The 20,658-nt window shown below is 53.8% G+C and overlaps 8 protein-coding genes across 8 annotated transcripts; 5 read left to right on the top strand and 3 right to left on the bottom strand.

The window, feature by feature from the left end:
• Positions 1-41: 41 nt before the first annotated feature.
• Positions 42-440, bottom strand: J4E90_002402 (uncharacterized protein; the record flags this gene model as incomplete). The annotated part of the gene is made up of 2 exons (XM_051431982.1): positions 42-333; positions 436-440. The coding sequence occupies 2 exons, from the start codon at positions 438-440 to the stop codon at positions 42-44; spliced, it is 297 nt and encodes a 98-aa protein (XP_051293404.1).
• Positions 441-1,829: 1,389 nt separating this feature from the next.
• Positions 1,830-3,266, top strand: J4E90_002401 (uncharacterized protein; the record flags this gene model as incomplete). Its single annotated transcript, XM_051431981.1, has 4 exons — positions 1,830-1,927; positions 1,982-2,201; positions 2,260-2,466; positions 2,520-3,266. 4 exons carry the CDS (start codon positions 1,830-1,832, stop codon positions 3,264-3,266), a joined length of 1,272 nt encoding a protein of 423 aa, XP_051293403.1.
• Positions 3,267-7,303: 4,037 nt separating this feature from the next.
• J4E90_002400 (uncharacterized protein) lies at positions 7,304-7,738 on the top strand (the record flags this gene model as incomplete). Its single annotated transcript, XM_051431980.1, has 1 exon — positions 7,304-7,738. One exon carries the CDS (start codon positions 7,304-7,306, stop codon positions 7,736-7,738), a length of 435 nt encoding a protein of 144 aa, XP_051293402.1.
• Positions 7,739-9,031: 1,293 nt separating this feature from the next.
• Positions 9,032-10,521, top strand: J4E90_002399 (uncharacterized protein; the record flags this gene model as incomplete). Its single annotated transcript, XM_051431979.1, has 4 exons — positions 9,032-9,121; positions 9,170-9,237; positions 9,291-9,651; positions 9,700-10,521. The coding sequence occupies 4 exons, from the start codon at positions 9,032-9,034 to the stop codon at positions 10,519-10,521; spliced, it is 1,341 nt and encodes a 446-aa protein (XP_051293401.1).
• Positions 10,522-10,555: 34 nt separating this feature from the next.
• J4E90_002398 (uncharacterized protein) lies at positions 10,556-11,182 on the bottom strand (the record flags this gene model as incomplete). The annotated part of the gene is made up of 1 exon (XM_051431978.1): positions 10,556-11,182. One exon carries the CDS (start codon positions 11,180-11,182, stop codon positions 10,556-10,558), a length of 627 nt encoding a protein of 208 aa, XP_051293400.1.
• Positions 11,183-11,798: 616 nt separating this feature from the next.
• J4E90_002397 (uncharacterized protein) lies at positions 11,799-14,185 on the top strand (the record flags this gene model as incomplete). The annotated part of the gene is made up of 3 exons (XM_051431977.1): positions 11,799-12,118; positions 12,344-13,034; positions 13,088-14,185. 3 exons carry the CDS (start codon positions 11,799-11,801, stop codon positions 14,183-14,185), a joined length of 2,109 nt encoding a protein of 702 aa, XP_051293399.1.
• A 115-nt stretch (positions 14,186-14,300) lies between these two features.
• On the bottom strand, positions 14,301-15,904 carry J4E90_002396 (uncharacterized protein; the record flags this gene model as incomplete). Its single annotated transcript, XM_051431976.1, has 2 exons — positions 14,301-15,856; positions 15,901-15,904. The coding sequence occupies 2 exons, from the start codon at positions 15,902-15,904 to the stop codon at positions 14,301-14,303; spliced, it is 1,560 nt and encodes a 519-aa protein (XP_051293398.1).
• Positions 15,905-19,409: 3,505 nt separating this feature from the next.
• J4E90_002395 (uncharacterized protein) lies at positions 19,410-20,199 on the top strand (the record flags this gene model as incomplete). Its single annotated transcript, XM_051431975.1, has 2 exons — positions 19,410-19,759; positions 19,821-20,199. The coding sequence occupies 2 exons, from the start codon at positions 19,410-19,412 to the stop codon at positions 20,197-20,199; spliced, it is 729 nt and encodes a 242-aa protein (XP_051293397.1).
• Between the last annotated feature and the right edge of the window lie 459 nt (positions 20,200-20,658).

The raw sequence follows: 20,658 nt of genomic DNA, 5'->3' as shown, positions 1-20,658 counted from the left end.
CTCGTGATACTTAGTGGTGGTCAGTTTCTATCACGTTGACGTCAGGCTTGGGACTGTACCGTGGAGATCATGCTCATGATACTCGTTGCGCCGTTGAACTGGGATCTGAAACCCTTTCCTCTGAACATGATTTCCTCTGTGATCTTGGGTTCATGGGGCACAAACTCCCCATATTGCGGGGGATTACCACCGCCATTTCGATTGATGAGTTTCTGTTCCAGAATGGCAATTCGTCTCTCTTGTGTTTTGAGTTTTCGTTGTAATGCATTCGATGCGTCCGAGGAGGGCTCGCTCTCGACTGGCAGCTCTGTAAGCGCAAGAGACGCAGCGCCCCTGTCACGGTGGGACTCTTGAAGTAGCCGGGGGTCATATGTACACTCGTGACCTCTGTCGTTTTTCTGACATCGGCCACATACTGGAAAGACGCGATCACACTTCATCTTGCGGTTGCGACAAGCGTAGCACGACAACACTTTGCGCTTCTTGCTCGTGCGTCGCTGCGACAAGCCATCGTGACCTTCTGGGGATTCCTCGCGAGACCTGTCGCTAATCCACTCGGCGCCGGGAGCGGACATGGCATATGACGGATGGCAACTAGGGACTGCGATGCGCGTTGACAATGGCGGAACAGCTGGAGGTCGGACAAGGCGGAGATCAGGTGGAGATGAGGCAATAGGTTGGAGCGCACAGACTCGGATATAAGACGGAGATGCAACAGACCCAGTTAACCATTGCGTCCCCAGGTACGCTCAGGCCGCCATACCTAGGTACCTCCAGCTAGGTAGCATTCACTCATCCTCCCGATGGTGTAGCGTCACCAGTGCTGACGATTAATAAATGGAATCGCCGGCATTTCGACGCACTCATCGGGTCCCGTGCATACCTAGGTAGGGTCCTCCTTGTGCCAATGCGGGGAATGCTGGTCATGTCTCATTACCGGTCTCGTGGTATCAATAGTATCGTCAATCTACCCCTCTTCGGTACTTGTCTTTCATATAATTGATGATCAGCTTGGCTTGCCTTCATGTCTTCTTCGGCATTTGAACTCTCCGCTGTGCAGTGACAGCATGACCCATCGAAGACCTAAGACGCATTCTACTCGTAGTTTAACAGGGTGTTACGGGACCGGGTCTGAGGCGCCGAGGCGCATGCATCTATGCAGGAGCTGCTCTTGACTTTGGATTGAAATACCCAGTTAATAGTGCTCAGCGCCCAGCTCATGGCAGTGAGCTTCAAGATGCTTGGTATGCTTAGCCAGGTAGACAGCCGAACAAGAGGGTTGTTGCATCATATCGACTGTCCGAGTGACCCTCTGGCTCCGATGACGATGTCTAATTATTCCTACATTGCGTGGAGATTGCCCTATAGACCTACGGGTGTCCGCGTCGCACTAAGCAGTCAATTCATCTCATACGCTGTCCGCGTCTGTGGTCGGACATGTTCTAGTCTCCAGTGAGATGAATCTCGACATGGCATGTAGGGGCCGCGCATTATCGGTATGCGAGAAAAGGCTTTGAACGCCAATTGCAGCAGTTGGGGCGTGGTTTAGCATTTATTGACACATTGATTGAAAGATGGAACATAGAGTACATACGCCCAAGGGTAATTAGAAGGCTCCACGAAAAGGGACATAAGAGACGCCTGCCGATGCACTTGCCATGATCTTGATTCAACCCTTTGTCAGTCTTTGCCCACGATATTACTGAAACCCCAAAGCCTGTACTGCTCACCATCTGGGCATGTATCACTACTTCGTCATTGCCGCGTGGTTTTACCACGTCGTTCACGCACAGCTTGTTGGTACTCAGCAAACCGAAACCCATCCAGGAATGACATGGCAGTCTTGCACCGCCAAGGGTAGCTGCACAACCAAGAACGGTAAAATTGTCATCGACGCCAATTGGCGATGGCTTCATGTCAAAGGAGGGTAATGGCATAGGCACAATCTGTTGGGTTGACTCAGCTGCTAACACAAGACTAGCTATGACAACTGTTACACAGGTAACGAGTGGAACGCAACTGCCTGCCCAGACAATAAGGCATGTGCGGCCAACTGTGCCGTTGACGGCGCAGACTACAGTGGCACATACGGCATCACCGCGGGCAGTAACTCCCTGAAGTTGAAGTTCATCACGAAGGGTTCCTACTCCACAAACATCGGTTCTCGGACGTATCTCATGAAGGATGATACGACTTACGAGGTAAGTAACGTTCTCGTAGGTACAAACAGTGACTCAACTGATCCGTGGATTTGAACAGATGTTTAAGTTTACCGGCAACCAAGAGTTCACGTTCGATGTGGACGTGTCGAACCTGCCATGCGGATTCAATGGCGCTTTGTACTTTGTTTCAATGGATGCAGATGGCGGATTGAAGAAATTCTCGACGAACAAGGCTGGCGCCAAATACGGCACAGGGTATTGCGACGCACAGTGCCCACGGGATTTGAAGTTCATCAACGGCGAGGTAAGTCACGCTCGGTTCCAAGAATTGGTTTTCAGCTACTCAGAATGCTGCAGGGAAATGTCGAAGGTTGGCAGCCATCCTCCAACGATGCGAATGCAGGGGTTGGGGGCCATGGTTCGTGCTGCGCAGAGATGGACATCTGGGAAGCGAACGCTGTCAGCACAGCCGTCACCCCACACTCGTGCTCCACAATCGAGCAGTCTCGTTGTGACGGCGACGGTTGCGGAGGTACCTATTCGGCCGACCGTTATGCCGGGGTTTGCGATCCTGACGGCTGTGACTTCAACAGCTACCGCATGGGTGTCAAAGACTTCTATGGCAAGGGCAAGACGGTAGACACTTCAAAGAAGTTCACCGTGGTCACACAATTTGTCGGCACCGGGGACGCTATGGAGATCAAGCGTTTCTATGTCCAGAACGGCAAGACTATTGCGCAGCCTGCATCTACTGTTCCTGGCGTAGACGGGAACTCCATCACAACAAAGTTTTGCGACGAACAGAAAGCTGCATTCCACGATACGTACACGTTCAAAGACAAGGGCGGTATGGCGAACATGGCAAAGGCTCTCGCAAACGGCATGGTCCTCGTCATGAGCCTGTGGGATGACCATTACAGCAACATGCTTTGGCTTGACTCTACGTATCCCACAGACAAGAACCCAGACACGGATCTAGGTACCGGCAGGGGAGAATGCGAGACGACGAGCGGTGTGCCGGCAGACATTGAAAGCCAACATGCTGATGCCACTGTTGTCTACAGCAACATCAAGTTCGGGCCACTGAACTCGACCTTCGGTTGAGGGAGTGTAGTGGAGGGAGGGAGCTGCAGCGGAAAAGATGACCTCCAGTTCCCGAGGTCGGGAGAACGGGGGACATGAGAGCGTGGTCTAATACACATGGTTTGTCGCGTACTGAAGCGATAGTTGATCGCTTGGCAGAAGAATTCAAGGCGCGTCTGCATGCAGCTTGCAATGTGGAGCAAATTCTTCTGTGCACCCCGGCCCCCTTTGATATTTGATTGAGTGATGACAAATCACGCGACAAGGCCCAAGCGTCATGAGCGCGTGTCAAAGACGCGCGCTTCTCGTCTACTCTCAGCTGGGCATGGGCGACTTCGTCCAAATGTGAGCGCGCTTTGTCCGACCGCTGAACAATAACACTTACGTGGGTTGCGTCGCGCAGCCGTGCGTAGGTATTCTTCTTGCGTGTTGGCGTTGCCAAAAAACGAAACATGGACCACAGCGTGCGTGGCAACCTACAATCTTAACGACACCAAGCATGGCTCAGCAAACCTTCCCAACGTCGCCATACTCGGTATCCATGATTTACGTGGGATCAATGGCCCCGGAGGCGCAACTGAAATATCGCCAACGACACACAACGCCAAACCTTGCCTTAGACATGAACATCTCCAAGACACCGAGGCTGTGCCGCGAAAGACACTCGACACGCTCAATGTTTGTCTCTAGGTGCGCATTCAGGCTGTATGCAACACTACACTCGATGTAGTTGCTCAGATAGGGTCATAAGGGGATTGAATCGGAAAATGACACGGATTACGCGAAGAGCTGATCCACCGCTGCAACTGTTTCTCTGCCCTTCCTCGCCCTAAAACCCTTCTCATACCACCGGGTACTTTATCTTCTTCCAAATCAGCCAGGGGCGCTCATGTATCGATCAGAGTAGTTCTGAGGAGGGAAGAGAGCCTCTTTCAGATCCTCGACATCCACTCCTTTGTTGCCAAGGTTGCCTGCCGCGAGTGCAGCATCCACGATCAGGTCCCAGTCATCGTGATCTTCTGTGGATGATTACTAACAGTCTTGACGTATGAGCACAAGAGCCACGTTTGGAACACGTACCAAATATCACCACCAAGCAGTCCTGCTTGTTCCTATGGCTACAAACCGTCTTCCCACCAGGGATGACACGCATGTGTTGTCGGCAATAGTAGAAGTGGTTGGCACGAAAGCAGGGTATATGGAAAGAGTCTTGAGAGCATTTGACATCGCTGGTCCGCCCTTCTGGAACAACGAATCCACTGATATGCATTAGCCACCATCATTCATTCATGAGCGCTCGCTCAGAGAGCATCTCACCAAGATCTCAAGGTGCCCTCACGTTTGTGGCGGCGGTGCTCGGACATGATATTCTCCATGACCATAGGAAGATAAGCTGCGTTGTCTTTACTACCAATGACTGGCTGCTGAGGGCGGACTGGGTTCAATGGGGGAGCAGCTTTTTGTGCGCGTGGTGTAGCATTCGCATCCACCGATGGAACAGGGGATGGGCGACTAGGATAGCTGTTGTATCTAGAAGAAGCCTCCCCTGATGATAAGAAGCGGGTACGATCATACCTGTCGTTACTCGTGGCGCCACCGGTATGTGCTCGTGGAGGTGTTGTGATGCGACCAGTACCGATAAGAGACTCCGAGAGAGGGAGAGGATTATCCAGGTTGGCAGTCGAACTCGAGTAACCACTGTGACTACTGCCAGGCGGTCCAGGAAAGCGGTTCGTAGCAATTTGGAGCTGATGTAGGAGTTGTCGATGGCGGTTCTCAGCTTGTTGCAGACGCTGGCTTAGCCCGACAATGTGGCCATCGTGTTCTTCGCGGATGCTCTGGATTTCGTCGCCGAGTGCCTGGAGCTGTGCTTGTATTTGGCGAGGGTGCGGTAGCCGCGAGTCCATCTCGTAGGCAGGACGCGCGAGTTGAGCGAGGAAGTGGCTAAAGACGGCTGTAAAGGCTCTACGAGCTGAGTCGACGGTTCAAGGAGCGGGATAGATGAGAGCTTTACTTCAGAGGCCACATCCAGAGGTGGGAAATGTCTTGGCCAGGGAAAGTATACGTCATCTATGAGCGGTACTGCTGCTAAAACGAGACAGGCCCGGATTCAATTTCATTACGGTCAAGCATTGATACTATCAGATTAGGGTCGTACGTGATTGGAGTACTGGAAGATCTATACTCAAATGCGAAATTGTTTCCCATTTCCTAGCTACTTATGCTGGTGTAGTTGATCTTGTCTTCGTCGCTGCTTTGGGGGTACCCAGATGGAATTCGCCGCGTTATCATATCGCTTTTCCTATCTGACAACACCGGCAGAGACATTATCCAAATAGCATAGTGACAAAGCGTGCTCTTGGTAGCTACATGAATCTTGCAGTGTCTATCTAGTACAGAATGTGGTGGTGTACATGACTACCTGGGTATGATATAAGACGCAATAAAGGCGGAGGAGCCATCAGGAAACTATGGGGCAACTATCGTATACCATACTCGGCTAGAAGGCTAGTATAGTCGCCCTCCCAGGGCTCACTGCCAGACTCTTGTGTTTCCTCGTTGTGCGCGTCTTCTCTTATGGTCATTGTCACAGTCTCTCCACCGCTCTTCACTGAGACTGAGTCATGCTCAAAGTACTGTTGAGATGAATCCCGCCGCGGCCTATTCTGGAGGTAGCGTAGTGAGCGTTTGCAACGATTCCAAATGCTTGCTTGGTCTTCAAGACGGCCGCAAGTGACATACTGGCTAGCGTTAGAGAAACAAATGTTCTAGACTCTATCAAAACACTCAGGACATACCTCAATATTCCCGTCCCAAATTCTGCGAACAACAACAGCGCTTTCCTTCGCTGCTTCTTCGGCCCTGAAAGTCTCTAGTACCGACAGGTGGCGCTTTTGCCATGGTGCCCGCCATTTGATATGACGCCAGTGCATGGTCTAGGAAGCAGTATAGACATCAAGTTGCGATCGAATCTGAGTTCACTCTTCTTGAGGCGAAGGGAAGCTTTCGCATTCGGTGGATGAATTCCAAATTCCACACTGGGACTATGTTGATTGGGCTTCTACAGACTATACTGGATATAGCAGCACGGGTGTCGAGTCCTTTTCGCTAGTGCTAGTGACTACCTAGGTAAACAACACGGACCACAATCTGAATATCATTAACAAATTGTAGTGACAATGAAATCCATCGATATTTTCTCGTGCAACTAGATCGATCATATCGTCTCTCCCAAAGCAGAACACATATTGAATGTTCGATGAATGGCGCTACACCTTCACTGGAGCTTTGTGTTTGTCACCACGAACAGTCACAGGCTTGGCTGCTTCCTCTTAGCGAGTTGAGAGCGTGTTTCTAGTGTGTTCGCTTCCCCTTTCGCTTCTGCTCCAGCTCCTTACCATCAAATTGAAGTCGAAATACGCGTTACAATCACTCTCCGCCATCAGCAACCAGGAAAGCATGTCGGCCCCCCCTCGCATAAATTCTACTTCCCCATCAGCGTCCTCACCGACAATTCCGCGACTGGTGGAAAACCGCAACTATACGCGTTTTGCAGACGTCGGCTTTGGCAACCGGCTGGCCGACGCGCGCAACCTCGTACACACGCGGAGGCCCCCCCTTTCTCTTCGTCCAGAACATACAACCGCTGTAGGTTCGGTTGCATCTGAAGTCGCCAACTCGATTCGGCGGGCTGCCTTGATCCCGCCCGGTGCGCCAAAGCATGGATGGGAGAAGGGATCATACCGGTCACCCTTCGACTATCACATCCCTGGCCATACCGTAGGTGGCAGAGACACGCCTCCTGGTAGATCAAATTCGCATGCTTCTTTTGTGGGGCTGTCTTCGTCTTCGCCTCTTCACAGCATAACGCCACTCTACACTTCGACGCCTCTTGCGACGCCTGCATACGAGATGAAGCCCAGACCTGAATCCAATTCACTGTGCCGTACGGTTACACCTGGTCCTGATGTAAGCTTCAATGTCCTTTTCTTGCTTGAGTTGCGCGACTGACTGCTTCCAAGGCAAGGGAACGTCTTGTTCTCATTGCCCCCCTCCGCATGATTCGCGGAGCAGGGGTCCACCTTTGTGAGGATGACCGGGAAAAACTGTATCGTTTCATCGACGGTTACATGGCCGACTCGTTACACACTGTTGTCGAACGCGATGGCATCCTTCCCAATGTCATTTACAAGGTCAGCATTCCCATGACAGACGCCGCTTGGGTCAGCTACAACCAAGTTCTCGCTACATTCGGGTTCGCCAATGGTGTGAATGACATGCTCATTGCGGGCTCCGACAATTTCGACAAGTACACATACATGATCGATGATGTGAGCGCAGAACACGAGCAAGGCTGGAAGGTACTAGCGAGTTCAAGTGAGAGGAACCTCGACATGACAAGACTTTCGCAAGAGCTGGTGCAGATCTGGAAGAATACATGGATCGAGAATGGATCTGGCTATGTCGGTGTGGCCAAGGATATTGTGCAATAACGTAAGCAAAGGTTGTGACAAAAGTAGCAGGATGGATCTACCGGGAAACGCTAGCTGGAAAGCTCCCTGGCGCCTGTGGAAGATTGCTTGATGTTCAACGATCTGATACAAAGTCTTTACGGTATTCTTACACGGGTTTGCTCGAGTGTGAAATTGAGGCGTCTGATTTGAAAACACACAATCTCCTATTTAGAAGATGTGCCGTTATCTTACATGAGAGCGCAACGTGCTGGACATTCTGGAATGCATTGTACTGAGACAGTCCAAATGTATGGAATATGTCGAAGTCGTTGGCCCTTCGCAATTATCCGATCATCAAAGGTACTTGCGAATGACTCAAATCAGGGACGTGAACGATGGTCGTCTGTTGACGTTCAATCTCTGATGTCTTGTAGAGTATCCAGGTACCTAGGTTCCCTGAAGATGCATGATCAGTAAACTTAACACAACGCTACATCATTGCTGAGGTTGCTGGGCCGTATCTGATATACGTGGAATCGCGCCCAGAAGGATGTGGTCGTGGCGCTGGCAAGCTTTCGCAAAAGGAAGCAGCGGGTCAAACTGCGGGCGAGAAGCATGAGCAAGCCCGAAGACGCTGTCGTGGGTGCGCTGCGTACGCTGCCTGCGCAGGTGCAACGTTGGTACGAGTGCAGCAAACATCTTGTCCAATTCAGAACTAGCAACGTGCCTTTTTCGACCGGCGCAAACTACCTCGGTACTGTTGCCAGGCATTCCAAGTTATACGTTGAGCATACACTCGTTAGCCCATATGTCCCATTGCTTCCAAGGTTCGGTCGCAGTATTGTGCCGACTGGATGCGGCATGCTTTCCCCTTCCAGTAGTATCTGCGCTTCGGAGGGCGGCCTGTTCCATTGCTACCTAGGCCAGTGTGTATCCATGTTGAAAGAGCCACGGACATCGGGTGATTGCCAATCCAGGCGATACATACCTAGGCAGCGTCGTGTGCAGAGTTTGCAGTATAGTACGTGCAGTACACGGGTAACGTTCGATCAAGCATAGTTTCCGGGACTAAAGCTTCCCCACAACTCGTCTATTACCCTTGTCCCGGTAGTCATACGCCACCAGAATTATTGAAACAGTCATGTCTGCTCGTGACACTATGTAGCGCAGTGCCCCTTTTCCGTCAATGAGCGACGAGCCTTTCGCGGTCGACCCAGTCGACAGATTGTCAGGAACTTACGGGAGAATCTGCTGATGCGCCTATAAATTCCAGGCACTCTGCATAGACAATTGCTCTGGCTGGCATCTGAGACTTAATCTTACAATACCGCCATGCGACTTCTCAGACTCGTAGGCTTTGGCCTGTCCGGCTTGATCGTAGATGCGACGCTCCAGATTGTACCTGGCGCGACTTGGACAGCAGTGCGTTTCGTCGTACCCATGAGCAGATGGCAACTGACATTACACCAGACCAACACAGGCCAGCACATTCAGGCTCACGGCGCCGGCATCATCAAAGATGGCGAAAAGTGGTATTGGTAAATAGCTCTACGCGCAAGGGCGGCCTCTACCGGTGCTGATGCGCCCGCAGGATTGGCGAAGATAAAACAAACGGAACCGCTTTCACAAACATCAACTGCTATTCGTCTACCAACCTTGTCGAATGGTCTTATGAAGGCGCTCTAATCTCGCGGACTGCATCTGGCGACACAGGGCCCGATCGTGTTATTGAGAGACCAAAAGTTATGCACAACAAGCGAACGGGTAAGTATGTCCTGTGGGCTCACATTGACAGCGCCGACTATGGTGAGGCGAAGATTGGTGTCGCAATAGGCGACAGCGTTTGCGGAAAGTATTCGTATCTACGCAGCGAGCGACCACTGGGCTTCGAGAGTAGAGATTCTGGCGTGTTTGTCGATGACGACGGCAAGGGCTATCTACTGACCGAAGACGTATGACTGCCTCGTAGCACAGTAGGGACCTGTTTCTGACGAAGCCAGCGACGCAACGGCCTACGCATCAACGCACTGTCTGATGATTATCTCAGCGTTTCCAGCAATGTCTACGTCTGGAAAGAAAAATACGAGTCTCCGGCCATGATCAAACACAAAGGCGTTTACTTCATGTTCGCCTCGCAGCTTACGGGGTGGAGCCCGAATGACAACTACTACAGCACGTCGACGTCTCTCTCGGGTCCATGGTCGTCATGGCAAAAGTTCGCCGACTCTGGGTCCAACACGTACGCTTCTCAAACAAGCTTTGTATTGTCTGTAGGGGATGGATACGTGTACATGGGGGACCGATGGCACAGTGAGAATCTGATGAGAAGCACATACGTATGGCTACCGGTTGAGATATCTGGAACGACGGCTAGCATGAAGAACGCTGTCAACTGGATCCTGGATCCCGATACTGGAGCCAGCAGGGCTGGGCCCAACGAAAACAGGTACGAAGGCGAGACGGCAGAGCTTGCTAACGGAGCCATATCTCAAGCATGCTCCTCGTGCTCGGGCTCGAAGGCAATTGGGTACATTGGCGGCGTGCCCTCGGGGTCCGCCACGTTTTCCAAGGTGGAATCTTCAGCAACGACGCGCACGACTGTAAGGATCAAGCATCTCAACGGCGACAAGCAGCAAAGGTATGCAGCCATCAGTGTGAATGGGAAATCGCAGAGGGCGGCGTTCTTGCCAGACGGGGGAGGAGGCCCGGCAAGTTCAGTGGTGCACGTCAACGTGGAGCAGGGCGTCAACGAAGTCAAGGTTGGCGGGGTGGATGAGGGCTGGGGGCCGGACATTGACAGGGTGTTTGTTCCCGTGGAGTGAGGATGGGCTGATGAAGACTAGCAATGTATGGTGTTCAGTCCATCGACTTGCTCATGATGGCGTATTCGGCGGGGATGACCCTGTTCCTCGTGGTCCTGTCGTCGGGGCTGCACTCGTCCCTGGTGTAGCCCAGGCTGTGGTACATGCTCTTTGCGCGCGTGTTTGCGGTGAAGACGGTCAGCATCGTCTTGGGGATGTGACATGCGCGCGCCACGCTCTCGACGAACTGGATGAGGCGGGACCCGAGGCCCTGTCCTCGCAGGCGCTCGTGGAGATGGATCTCGTAGATGTAGAGGACAGGGCGGTCGTGGTGCGGGGGGTCGTCGTGGGTGAACATGAAGGAGGTGAAGCCGAGGATGGCGTCGGGGCCGCCCTGGGCCGGGCGCAGCAGCAGATACATCATGTCGGCGTCGAGCATCTCGTCGCGCTTCCTGCGCGGGTCCCAGCCCATGGCCGAAGCCGCGTAGTCGTGGCCCGACGTGGCGTGGACGAGGCCGAGGCAGGCGTCGAGCTCGCCCGGGCGGAGGTCGAGGGCGGAGGGGACCCAGTGGATGGCGACGGGGCAGGGTCGCTGGGGCGCCTCGTAGGCACTGAGGGCGGCGTCCTGGCGCAGCAGCGTCTGCACCGTCTGCATGCGCGCGAGGGCCTGGGGCGAGTACATGGTGGTGAGGTGACGATTCCGCCGCCAGCCAGCCGCCAACCATCAACCGCCCACCGCCCACCGCCCACCGCCCACCGCCCACCGCCAACCGCCAACCGCCAACCTTGGGCACTGGGACGCGCCCTCGACACATCGCACCGCCATGCTGCGCGCCTACGCGACCGTCGCCTCCAAGCCGCCCTCCCGCCTGCGCGCACGAGGAAAAGCTCCCGTGGGCCTGGACCACGTACCTGTCCCACGACGCATCCGGCCCGGCGCCACGCCCGCTGACGGTCCTGCAGTTCATCCAGCGCCAGCGCGCCCTGGCCCTGTGGCGAGACATTGTCCGCAGCACCGCCAGCATCCCCGACGCAGGCGCACGACGAGACATGCGCCGCTTTGCACGCTCCGAGTTCGACCAACACCGCTCCGTCACTGACCTGGGCCACATTCGATATCTGATTTCAGTCCGCCGCCCCAGAACCCCCGCAGCGTGCCCTGGCCCTTTGCTAACGCCTACCCAGCATGGAAAGACACAGTTCCAGACCATCAAGGGCACCCTCATCAACGCTGGCCTACTCTCCGAATAGCCTCTGTTCAGACACTGCTGCCCCGAATTCCCAACCCCGTCCTGGCCATGGATGCCCCGGTCGAGCAACAGTCCGTCTGCGTCGTCGGCGCTGGGCCCGCAGGTCTGGCGGCTGCACACATCTGCAGACAGCACGGCTTCGCAGTCACCGTCTACGAGGCCGCAGACCGTGTAGGCGGCATGTGGAGACATGACCGCGGGGAATTTGGCGACAAGTGCAGTCCGGAGATGCGCGCCAACCTGAGCAGATACACTGTTGCCTTTTCTGATCTGGCTTGGACATCGGTACATGTAGATATCTCGAACCCTGCTGCCGATCCACTAGCTGTTCCGCCTGTCTTTCCCAAAGCGTGGCAGGTAGAATCCGTGTACAGCATGCTGTGAGACAGTCACTGACTTCGTACATCCATCTTTAGGCACGTGGGCCGCTATCTTGCGGCGTATTCAGAAACCCTTGGCTTAACTGACGACATACTCCTCGAGCACCGAGTTGTCAGCGCATCACTGCAAGAAGATCATACTTGGAGAGTGGTCAGTGCCGACGGCACCCGTCAGCTAACATGCCGTACCTTTGATCGACTCGTCGTCGCCAGCGGCTTCTTTAACAAGCCAGCCCACACCTTCAATCCCGTTCCCTCCCACCCTCTCTCAAACATCCAACACTCCTCACGATTTCGGACTCTCTCTGCCCTGACGGAAACCCCCGGCAAGATAGTCGTGATTGGAGGCGGCATCAGCGGCTCAGAGGCTGCTTCTCAGGCTGCTTCTCAGATCTCCAACGCAAAGCACTCGCCTGGTGGAATGACACCCTCCCACGCCGACAGCAGGGTTTTCCACGTCATCAATCGTCCCTTCTACTGCCTGCCCCGCTACCTTCCACAGGACCCTCAGACCCACGACGGGCATTTCAAGCCAGCACCTAGATTCCTTCCCCTTGATCTGATTCTCTACAATCTGTCCCGTCGCGGCCATGGAGACATCTCTGCAGCTATCACCACCGTTCCACCAGAAAAAGCAAAGAAAGGCCACGACTTCTTACGATCAAGTATAGGCTGCCATCACGCCGACGTCGGCTTCTCAGAGCTCGCGTACACGGCGACCCAGACACAACACCCTGGCTACACCGGTATAACCGACACGTATATGGAGTTTGTCAGAAGTGGCATCATTGTGCCAGTCCGGGGATGGGTTGAACACGTCGAGCAGGCAGCCAACGGTGCTTGCCTAGAGATTCGTCTTGGCCAATATGAGCCCTGGTTCCATGGGCCAGGCGCAAAAGCTATGGTACTCTGCTTACTCGAGAGTCTAGGCGCATCGAAAAGGCTAACACTTTACAGGGCGAGAGCAGACTGCGTGATGTGGTCGGTATCATTGAAGCCACAGGCTACAAAGCCGACCTCGATTGGCTCGACGCCCGTGTCCAATCCCTTCTCGCTGACGGCAGCGACAACCCGAATCCGCGCATACCATATCCCCTGTCACGTGGTTCCGTCTTTTCGCAGCAAATACCTACAATTGGGTTCGTGGGTTTCTACGAAGGCCCTTACTGGGGCGTGATGGAAATGCAGGCTCGACTTCTGGCGCAACGCTGGGCCAAACGAGAGCCTGAGCAGTCGGCGTCTCTCTCATCCGCCTTGTACACGTATGATGATACGAGGCATATGCAAAATGCCATGGGTCAGAGGTCCTTGCAAGTGCCGCAGTTCTGGATGGCCGATTACGTTGGACTAATGGAAGAGTTCGCACGAGAAACGGGCGTCTCACGTGACGACACCCTATTCGGTAGTCAATCGGGTCCCGCATTCCCATCGCGCTATCGACACACAGATAGCAGTCTGCAAGCCAAGGCAGTAGTCAGCGAAGTTGCCGGAATACTCGAGGCATCCCAGGAGCATGCTCGGTTTGTTGCAGCGGCCGTGTTCACAGGCATGCAAGGTGTCTGGAAGATGACGCGCAAGATTGATTCACGTACCCAGACACCCGGTGGCACATTCGTGGGTACAGCTCACTTCCATCCGCGTCAATCTACCGATACAGCGACCTACGCCTCCGAATACTTGTATATCGAACAAGGGACATTCACCATGGACGCTGGGCTGTCATTCCCTGCGACCCGTCGTTACGTCTATAGGTACAACGAAACAAGCGATGAGATCACCGCATGGTTTGTTGAAGACGACGAAAAAAGTGTCGGAAAGCTATTCAATACCTGGCGCTTCCACGCGCCTGATGACCAGGCTGGCGGCTGGATGGCTACGGGCTGCCATTGGTGCGATCCCGACACGTATCAGAATGACTGCGAATTCAAGTTTCGTGGTGCAAAGATCGATCGATTCATGATCAGATACAAGGTGGACGGACCAAAGAAAGATTATCTGCATGAGAGCTGGTATCAGAGACCAAAGGTAGATGGCGGAGCAAACGCATGCGGATGAGGGCGTTGTAAAGACAGCGCAACATTTGCAAAGGGCTATTCCATTGCGAATATATTGGGTGGGGTATCATATATAAATCGTCATATCGTACAGTTACACCTGGTCTTCAGGCCGGTCATGTGTTTAGTTGCTCAACACCTCCATCAGCGAGCGTACTGGGATGGGTAGGTGGCCCATCTCTCCCTATGCTCTCAAGGTCGGCCAGCAGCATCCTGAGATGATTCTCTCGGTTCTGGTTACTCCCCCAGGTGACCGCTTGCGAGTAGTACAGTATGTCCCACGCCTCGTCACCAATGTTTTGTAGGAACGTGGGCAACGATCGCGCTTTCTGGTACGAGCGCCAGAGTATTCGGCGGATGTCATCGTTTGCGCCGATATAGGCAAGCTCAATGGCTTTATTGAACGATTTCAGGGCGGGCGCAATGTTGAACGGTGGGGGGAGGTCGACGCGGAGGCGTTGGAGAGCGGCAACGTGCTCTGGGTCTTGAAGGGCAGCAGCCATACGCTCGCTGAGCGGCGCAGTGCGGCTGTCCGCGAGTTGGTAGGGGTCAGGTGCAGTTTCGTGGGCGATAGAAGTCAGATGGCCTTGCTGTTGCCTGTTCTCGGAAATGAGCTTTTGTATGTACATTAGCTTCTCCATCAGCTTCGGGTCTTTCATGATCTCGTCAACCTTGGCCTGGAGCTCAGCGGGAACATCTTCTTCGTCCTCCACAAGCTCTCCGGGCTGCGATGCTTTGGACTGGGCGAGCTTCTTCAGCTCTTCGGCCAATTCTTGGGGGTCCATTTCACGCTCGAACACACCCTCTTCATCTTGACCCGATGTGGAGTCTTCGTTGATCGCTGCGTCGAGCTCGGCTTCGAGCCCGGTGTCGCCACCCAACGACTTCATGACATCCCGCATCTGGTGCAGGAGCTTGTCCACGTCCTGCATGTCTTCGGGTGTCGCCATAGTCAGGTCCTCGTTTGGAGCCTCTGCTTGAGCAATGGCGTCTTCGGTCTCTCTCTGATAAGTCTGCCACTCGCGCTCCAATTCGGAGTCGGGGCGTTTACGCATAGCGGCGACCTTGTTCTGCATAGCTTCGTTGCCCTCAAGCTTGTGCATTGCCTTGTTCAGCATAGCCTGGAACACGGGATTGTCTATATTTTCCACCTCAGGCATGTGGTCGATGCACGCTTGCAGGTCGGCCTTTGCGTCTCCGATGTCCGGGTCCTCGAGGACGTCTTGTAGTATTTCAAGTGTCGCCATCCGTAAGCCGGCGTTGAACTGCTTGCTCTCTGCCTCTGCCTTGACAGCGCCCTGTTGTTTCAGTTGCTGGAGCTCCTCCCTCGACTTGATGCCTTTTTTGATGAGCTGGAGCTCATCCGTCAGTTCGGCGAAGTTTGGATTTGTCAGGAGGCTGTCGATGAGCCGCCGGTTCAAAGTTGCGTCGTCATGGTCGGGGTTCTTCCGAGACTCTTCTATCATCAGGTACATGTCTCTGTCCTTCTTGCGGTCTTCGGGCGTGGCTATGCGCTCAATCAGGCGCTGCGGCGTGCCTTTGTCCAAGTCCTGCTCGTACCAGTTGATGACGGGCAGGTCGTCGCGTTCGAGTTCGGCATCGGACAGCGGACGCATTGCCTGGTCCATTTTCGCGTCATCCTCGAAGATGGAGCGTGAGCCTCTGAGCCGGCCTAGGAGCGAGGGCTTGGATTTCGTCGTTGCATCGTGCTCCGACCCATCGGGATAGCTGGCTTTGGTGCGTTTTCCGCGTCGGAGCAGCACTGGTGGGGGGCGAGCAAAAGGACATGGTGTAGCGCGAGCTCCCAGGAAAGCGCTTGAGCGTGTACACGTGCGCGAGAGCATCGTGGCGAGCTTGGTTGAGGAGCGAGAGTGCCAAGTCGCTGTCTCAAACTTGTGACATTGTCTTGGCACCTCCGAGAACTCCGCAATTGCTTGTCGACGCGCCGCGGCCGCTGGTCTCGCGCGCCGTCACCACTCTGCAATATGCGCTTGTGTCCGCCTGAACTTCGAGAGACGGCCAGAAAAGCCCTGGATAGGCGACCGCAAACGAGGTACTTGGCGCAAAGGTGTAATAGTCACGGAGGAGATAGTAAGCGTTACGCCGTATGTCCTGTATGCACAGGCAGCTTCCGTCCACATCACGCCTTAATAAGAGAGCTACCCAGGCGCGCTGCGATCATCAAGGTGGACTATCCTAATGCGGTAAGGCGGCAGCTGCCCGCAGTCCCCATCATTGCGGTAAGGCGGCAGCTGCCCGCAGTCCCCATCATTGCGAAAGCTGTATTAATCCCTTGTCCCTGTCCTGCCACCAGAAACGTCTCTCTCCGGCACATGATGAAGACAATGAGGACCAAATGGTTGCGCCACAAACAGCTCCGCGTCAGTGGGTTAGCGTCACACGTACATAACATACACCCAACGTGTCGTTACTGAGTCAATATAGCCAGCTAATCCAATGCAGTCACAAAAGACACACGGTGCATTTCTCGAGTTACCAGGCGAGATACGAAATATGATCTACGCCATGGCCATCTACCCAGAGCTTTCTTCGCTCGTGATCGCAAATTGCACTAAGCCGGAGCATCTCGCCGCATCTGTGCTGCATCTTTCTGCCTTCCGCGTCTGTCGCCAGATACGGGCCGAATGTCTCTCCTACATTTGCGCCAATTTCTCCCTCAAGTTCCTTGGCCTGCAGACTGCGGATCTCTTCTTTTGGTGTGCGGGACCAGCCATCTCCGAGATCAAGGCTTTTGTTCTTGTGCAGCCCTGCATTGCTTCGAAAAGCAAACAAAGCGGAGATAGGAGTGAACGCTTCCTGGCTGCGCTAGATAAGATGGACCAGTTGACCAAAGTTGTTTTGGAGGAAACCGCGAAGGTTCTGGCGTTGGAAAAGAATGAAGAGCAGAACGAGTTCACAAGAAGGGTCGAGGCTTTGAGCAAAAGAGGCGTGAAAGTCCAAGTCAGGGTGGGGAACAGATATATCATGTAGAAGGAGTGGATTTGCGACGTCTCTTTCGTGGAGAGGCTGCTAGAGAGAATAGTGCGGGCGCACACGTCTTGGAGGTGCCGTGTCCTTACCCGCCATTTCCAACAGCCTTCGGCTTCTCTTGCACACGAGGTCGCATCTATAGCACCTCATATCGCGTGTATGCTGGGCTCACGAAGCATCACTGTACTGGTATCTGTCCCCTCCAAGCCATATTTTGACAAGTCCCACGTGACCACTGTAGCATTGAGAGCATAGAGTTAGCGTGTGCCATACACGCAGAAGTAGTAGCACATGTATGCTTTCAGGCTCAAGACTTACCTTCTTTAGCTTGAAATCCCATTCTCCCGTACAAAGGCTTGCCCATCGGGGACGACTCCAAGAAGGCAGGTAGTCTCGCGCGGTCCGCTTGCTTGGTACCCCACTCAAGTAACATAGATCCTGCACCTCGGCGGTGGTGATCTGGGTGCGTTACGAGGATATGCAAAACTGTTGTCCGTCAGCAACACCTTCCGACGTAGCGCGCTGGATACTAGCAGTAAAAGGGCTTCGTTCCCATGTACTCCCTTCTTACTCGACTCAGGAATACCATGAAGTCTAGCAAGCCCTGTCTTCCCTTGGCTTCATCATCTGGCACTGGATACATCTTGCTGGCTTCTCCCTCACTGCGCTCCCGCTCGTTGATGCGCCATTTGGCGCCTGCGATCATCTTGCCATGGGCGTCGGTATCGATGACTTTGAGATACACAACGTCAGGCTCGTCGCGCCAAGACTTGACGTGCTTTTCGATAGACTTTTGGATGTACTCGTCGGTGATGGGGTTAGGCGTGAGCAGGGAAGTGATACCACCGCCGTTGGCAAAGGCGGCGATCTGTATGGCGACGAAGGTTTCAAAGTCGGCTGCCGAGGTTATGCGGTGGACCTGAAGAGGCATGCTGCCTGTGTGTTACCAACACTTGGACTCGAGGCTGCGTCGTAGACAATTATACAAATGGACCACCACAGACCGGGATATTGCACAGTCGCTAGCATCTTCCTCTTAGGGCGAAGGCGGGGTGGTTCCTACGGCCAACGCGCAACACCAAAGAGGCACTGCCGCCCTTTATTTCGCCTTGCTACCAGCGTTCAGCCTTTTTCAACACGTCCAAAATGGAGACATGTTGCACGGGCCTGATCAGCGCAGACTCACAGCAGTGGCCAAGGATGTTGGGCCATGATCTGTCGGCCCACAGCTACTTCGACATCGCCCTTCCCCGAGTCCTTGGCCGCCTGGCTGACTGCAAGACTCCACCAAGCTTTTGCGGACCGCGGCATCTTCGCGACGATATATGCGCACCATGTTGTTTCCATCGCCGGCATGTTGTGCTACCGTAGGCTTGGAACGTTGCTTGGCCTGGACTCTGGAACGCACGACGATTCGAGGTGTGGAGGCATGGAACGGGTTTCTGAAACAGCCACAGCATGTGACGCGATGCGACAACTCCCAAAGTCATGAGACATGGTTTTGGCCGAACACCAGGTTGCCGATGACGTTGTGAGATGTCGAGAACTCTGATTCAGCTCAGACATACTTATGTGGGATGCGATTGGCCCTTCACATTGTCCAAGCGCAAAGTCGGGAGCCTTGAGCGCAATCCAGAGGGCAGTTGACGACAAGTCACGCGAACGACAGAGCACCAGACTCAGGGACAGGAGACACCGCCACAAATCTCATGGCAGCTTCACCATATGAAGCTCGTCGCCTCGATCGTTCCTGCTGCCCATGCACATCGCTCGTCCACCTCGGCAACAGCTGTCGCAGACCTGGCCAGGTGCGTGGGAACAACGGCTACTGGCATGTAGCTCTAGCCCCAACCCCGTTCCCGACGAGCTTGAACCGACATGGAAGGGCTCATAGAATATGTCGCACGACACTCTTGACTGCCAGTATGCGTGCTACATGCGGTCTGGCATGACGTTTGATGTGTCTTTGGAAAACAAGTGAAAACATGACAGGTGAGTATACTACATGTTCAAACTCATAAAAAGCGGTGGTTAAATGAACAGCGTTAACCATGGCATCTTGCTATATGATACTATAAAGGGGCTTGTCGCATGCTTCTTGTGGTGAACAGCAGTCCATACATTCCATATCTTCTCTTCCAATACCCCTACTTGTTTTATCCATATTCGCATAATACTTTGTAATACCCTAATATCCCTTCCTTGACGGAACAAAGCGAGACGACTCTATCATTATGAAATTCCTTATTTTTTTCCTACCGTCAGTCACACTTGCCGCCCTCGCCTCAATCTCACAAAATGATGTGAAGAGCGGCGGCGGCTGCAAGCCCATGACTGTCCTCTTTGCCCGCGGAACGACTGAGTTGGGCAATATGGGTTCAATTGCTGGACCACCTTTTGCCATCGCTCTTGGCGCGATGATGGGAGGTGCTGGTAACGTCGCTGTTCAGGGCATCCAGTACCCAGCAGATGTGCCTGGTTTTCTTGTTGGTGGAGACAAAGGAGGCAGCCAGCTCATGGCACAGATGGTCGGACAGGTTCGGGCCCAATGCCCAGACACTACACTAGTAATGGCAGGCTACTCGTAAGTAACACACTGCCCTCAATATCTTTCACATGATTCGCAAGTCTAACAAGAGATCTAGACAAGGTGGTCAGCTTGTCCACAATGCTGCTGATATGCTTAGTGCCGAGGACTCGGCATTTGTGTCTAGCGCAGTCATATTCGGTGACCCAAACAACGGCAAACCGGTCGGCAAAGTCGCAGCAGCAAACACTAAAATCATCTGCGCACCTGGCGACCTCATCTGTGCAGGCCAGCCTATCATCTTGGCACCTCACCTGTCGTATGGTGCTAACGCGGCTCAGGCTGCGCGATTTGTTATGAGCAACATGGCAGCTGGTGGTGCGGCGGCTGGAGCGGCAGCAGGAGCAGGAGCAGGAGCTGCTGCTGCTGCTGCTGCCAAGGGGGCTACTAAGGGGGCTGCCACTCGCGCGGTGCAAGCAAAGTACTTCATCTCTTAGACCCCAGTGTCGGTGTGTAGACTCCTCTTCACGTGATGCGCTATATATCTATATCTCCTCTATTGTAGTAGCTGCAGGCCAGCCTACATTACGTTGTCTACATAATTATAAGTAAATAAATCTTCAAATCCGTTTCAGAGTTCCCCTGCCCTAGAGTCACCACACATGTGCGTCTTCCTCGATATGTCTGGAGCGCTCATTCGCAACCTGGGTTGGACTTGACTATGTGTGTAGAGCCGTCTGATGAACACGCATACGAACTGCAACGCTTGTCGACCGTGGTCGCTTGAACAAACGATCCAGACATGAAGTCTACTCAATGATCTTCGATATCTTAGAGAGCTGGCTGCATCTGAGAGAAAAGGAAGAGCAGTTAATCCCGTAGCAGCACCTCAGTACCGAGAAGATTGCATTATACACCGAGACACTGTTCGACAGCAATAAGAGCTATGACTCAAA

The sequence above is a fragment of the Alternaria incomplexa genome, assembly GCF_024043165.1.
Source record: "Alternaria incomplexa strain BMP 0042 chromosome Unknown scaffold_3, whole genome shotgun sequence".
Classification (NCBI taxonomy): domain Eukaryota; kingdom Fungi; phylum Ascomycota; class Dothideomycetes; order Pleosporales; family Pleosporaceae; genus Alternaria; species Alternaria incomplexa.
Note: the sequence above shows the minus strand (reverse complement) of the source record. Positions and strands in the feature narration are given on the sequence as shown.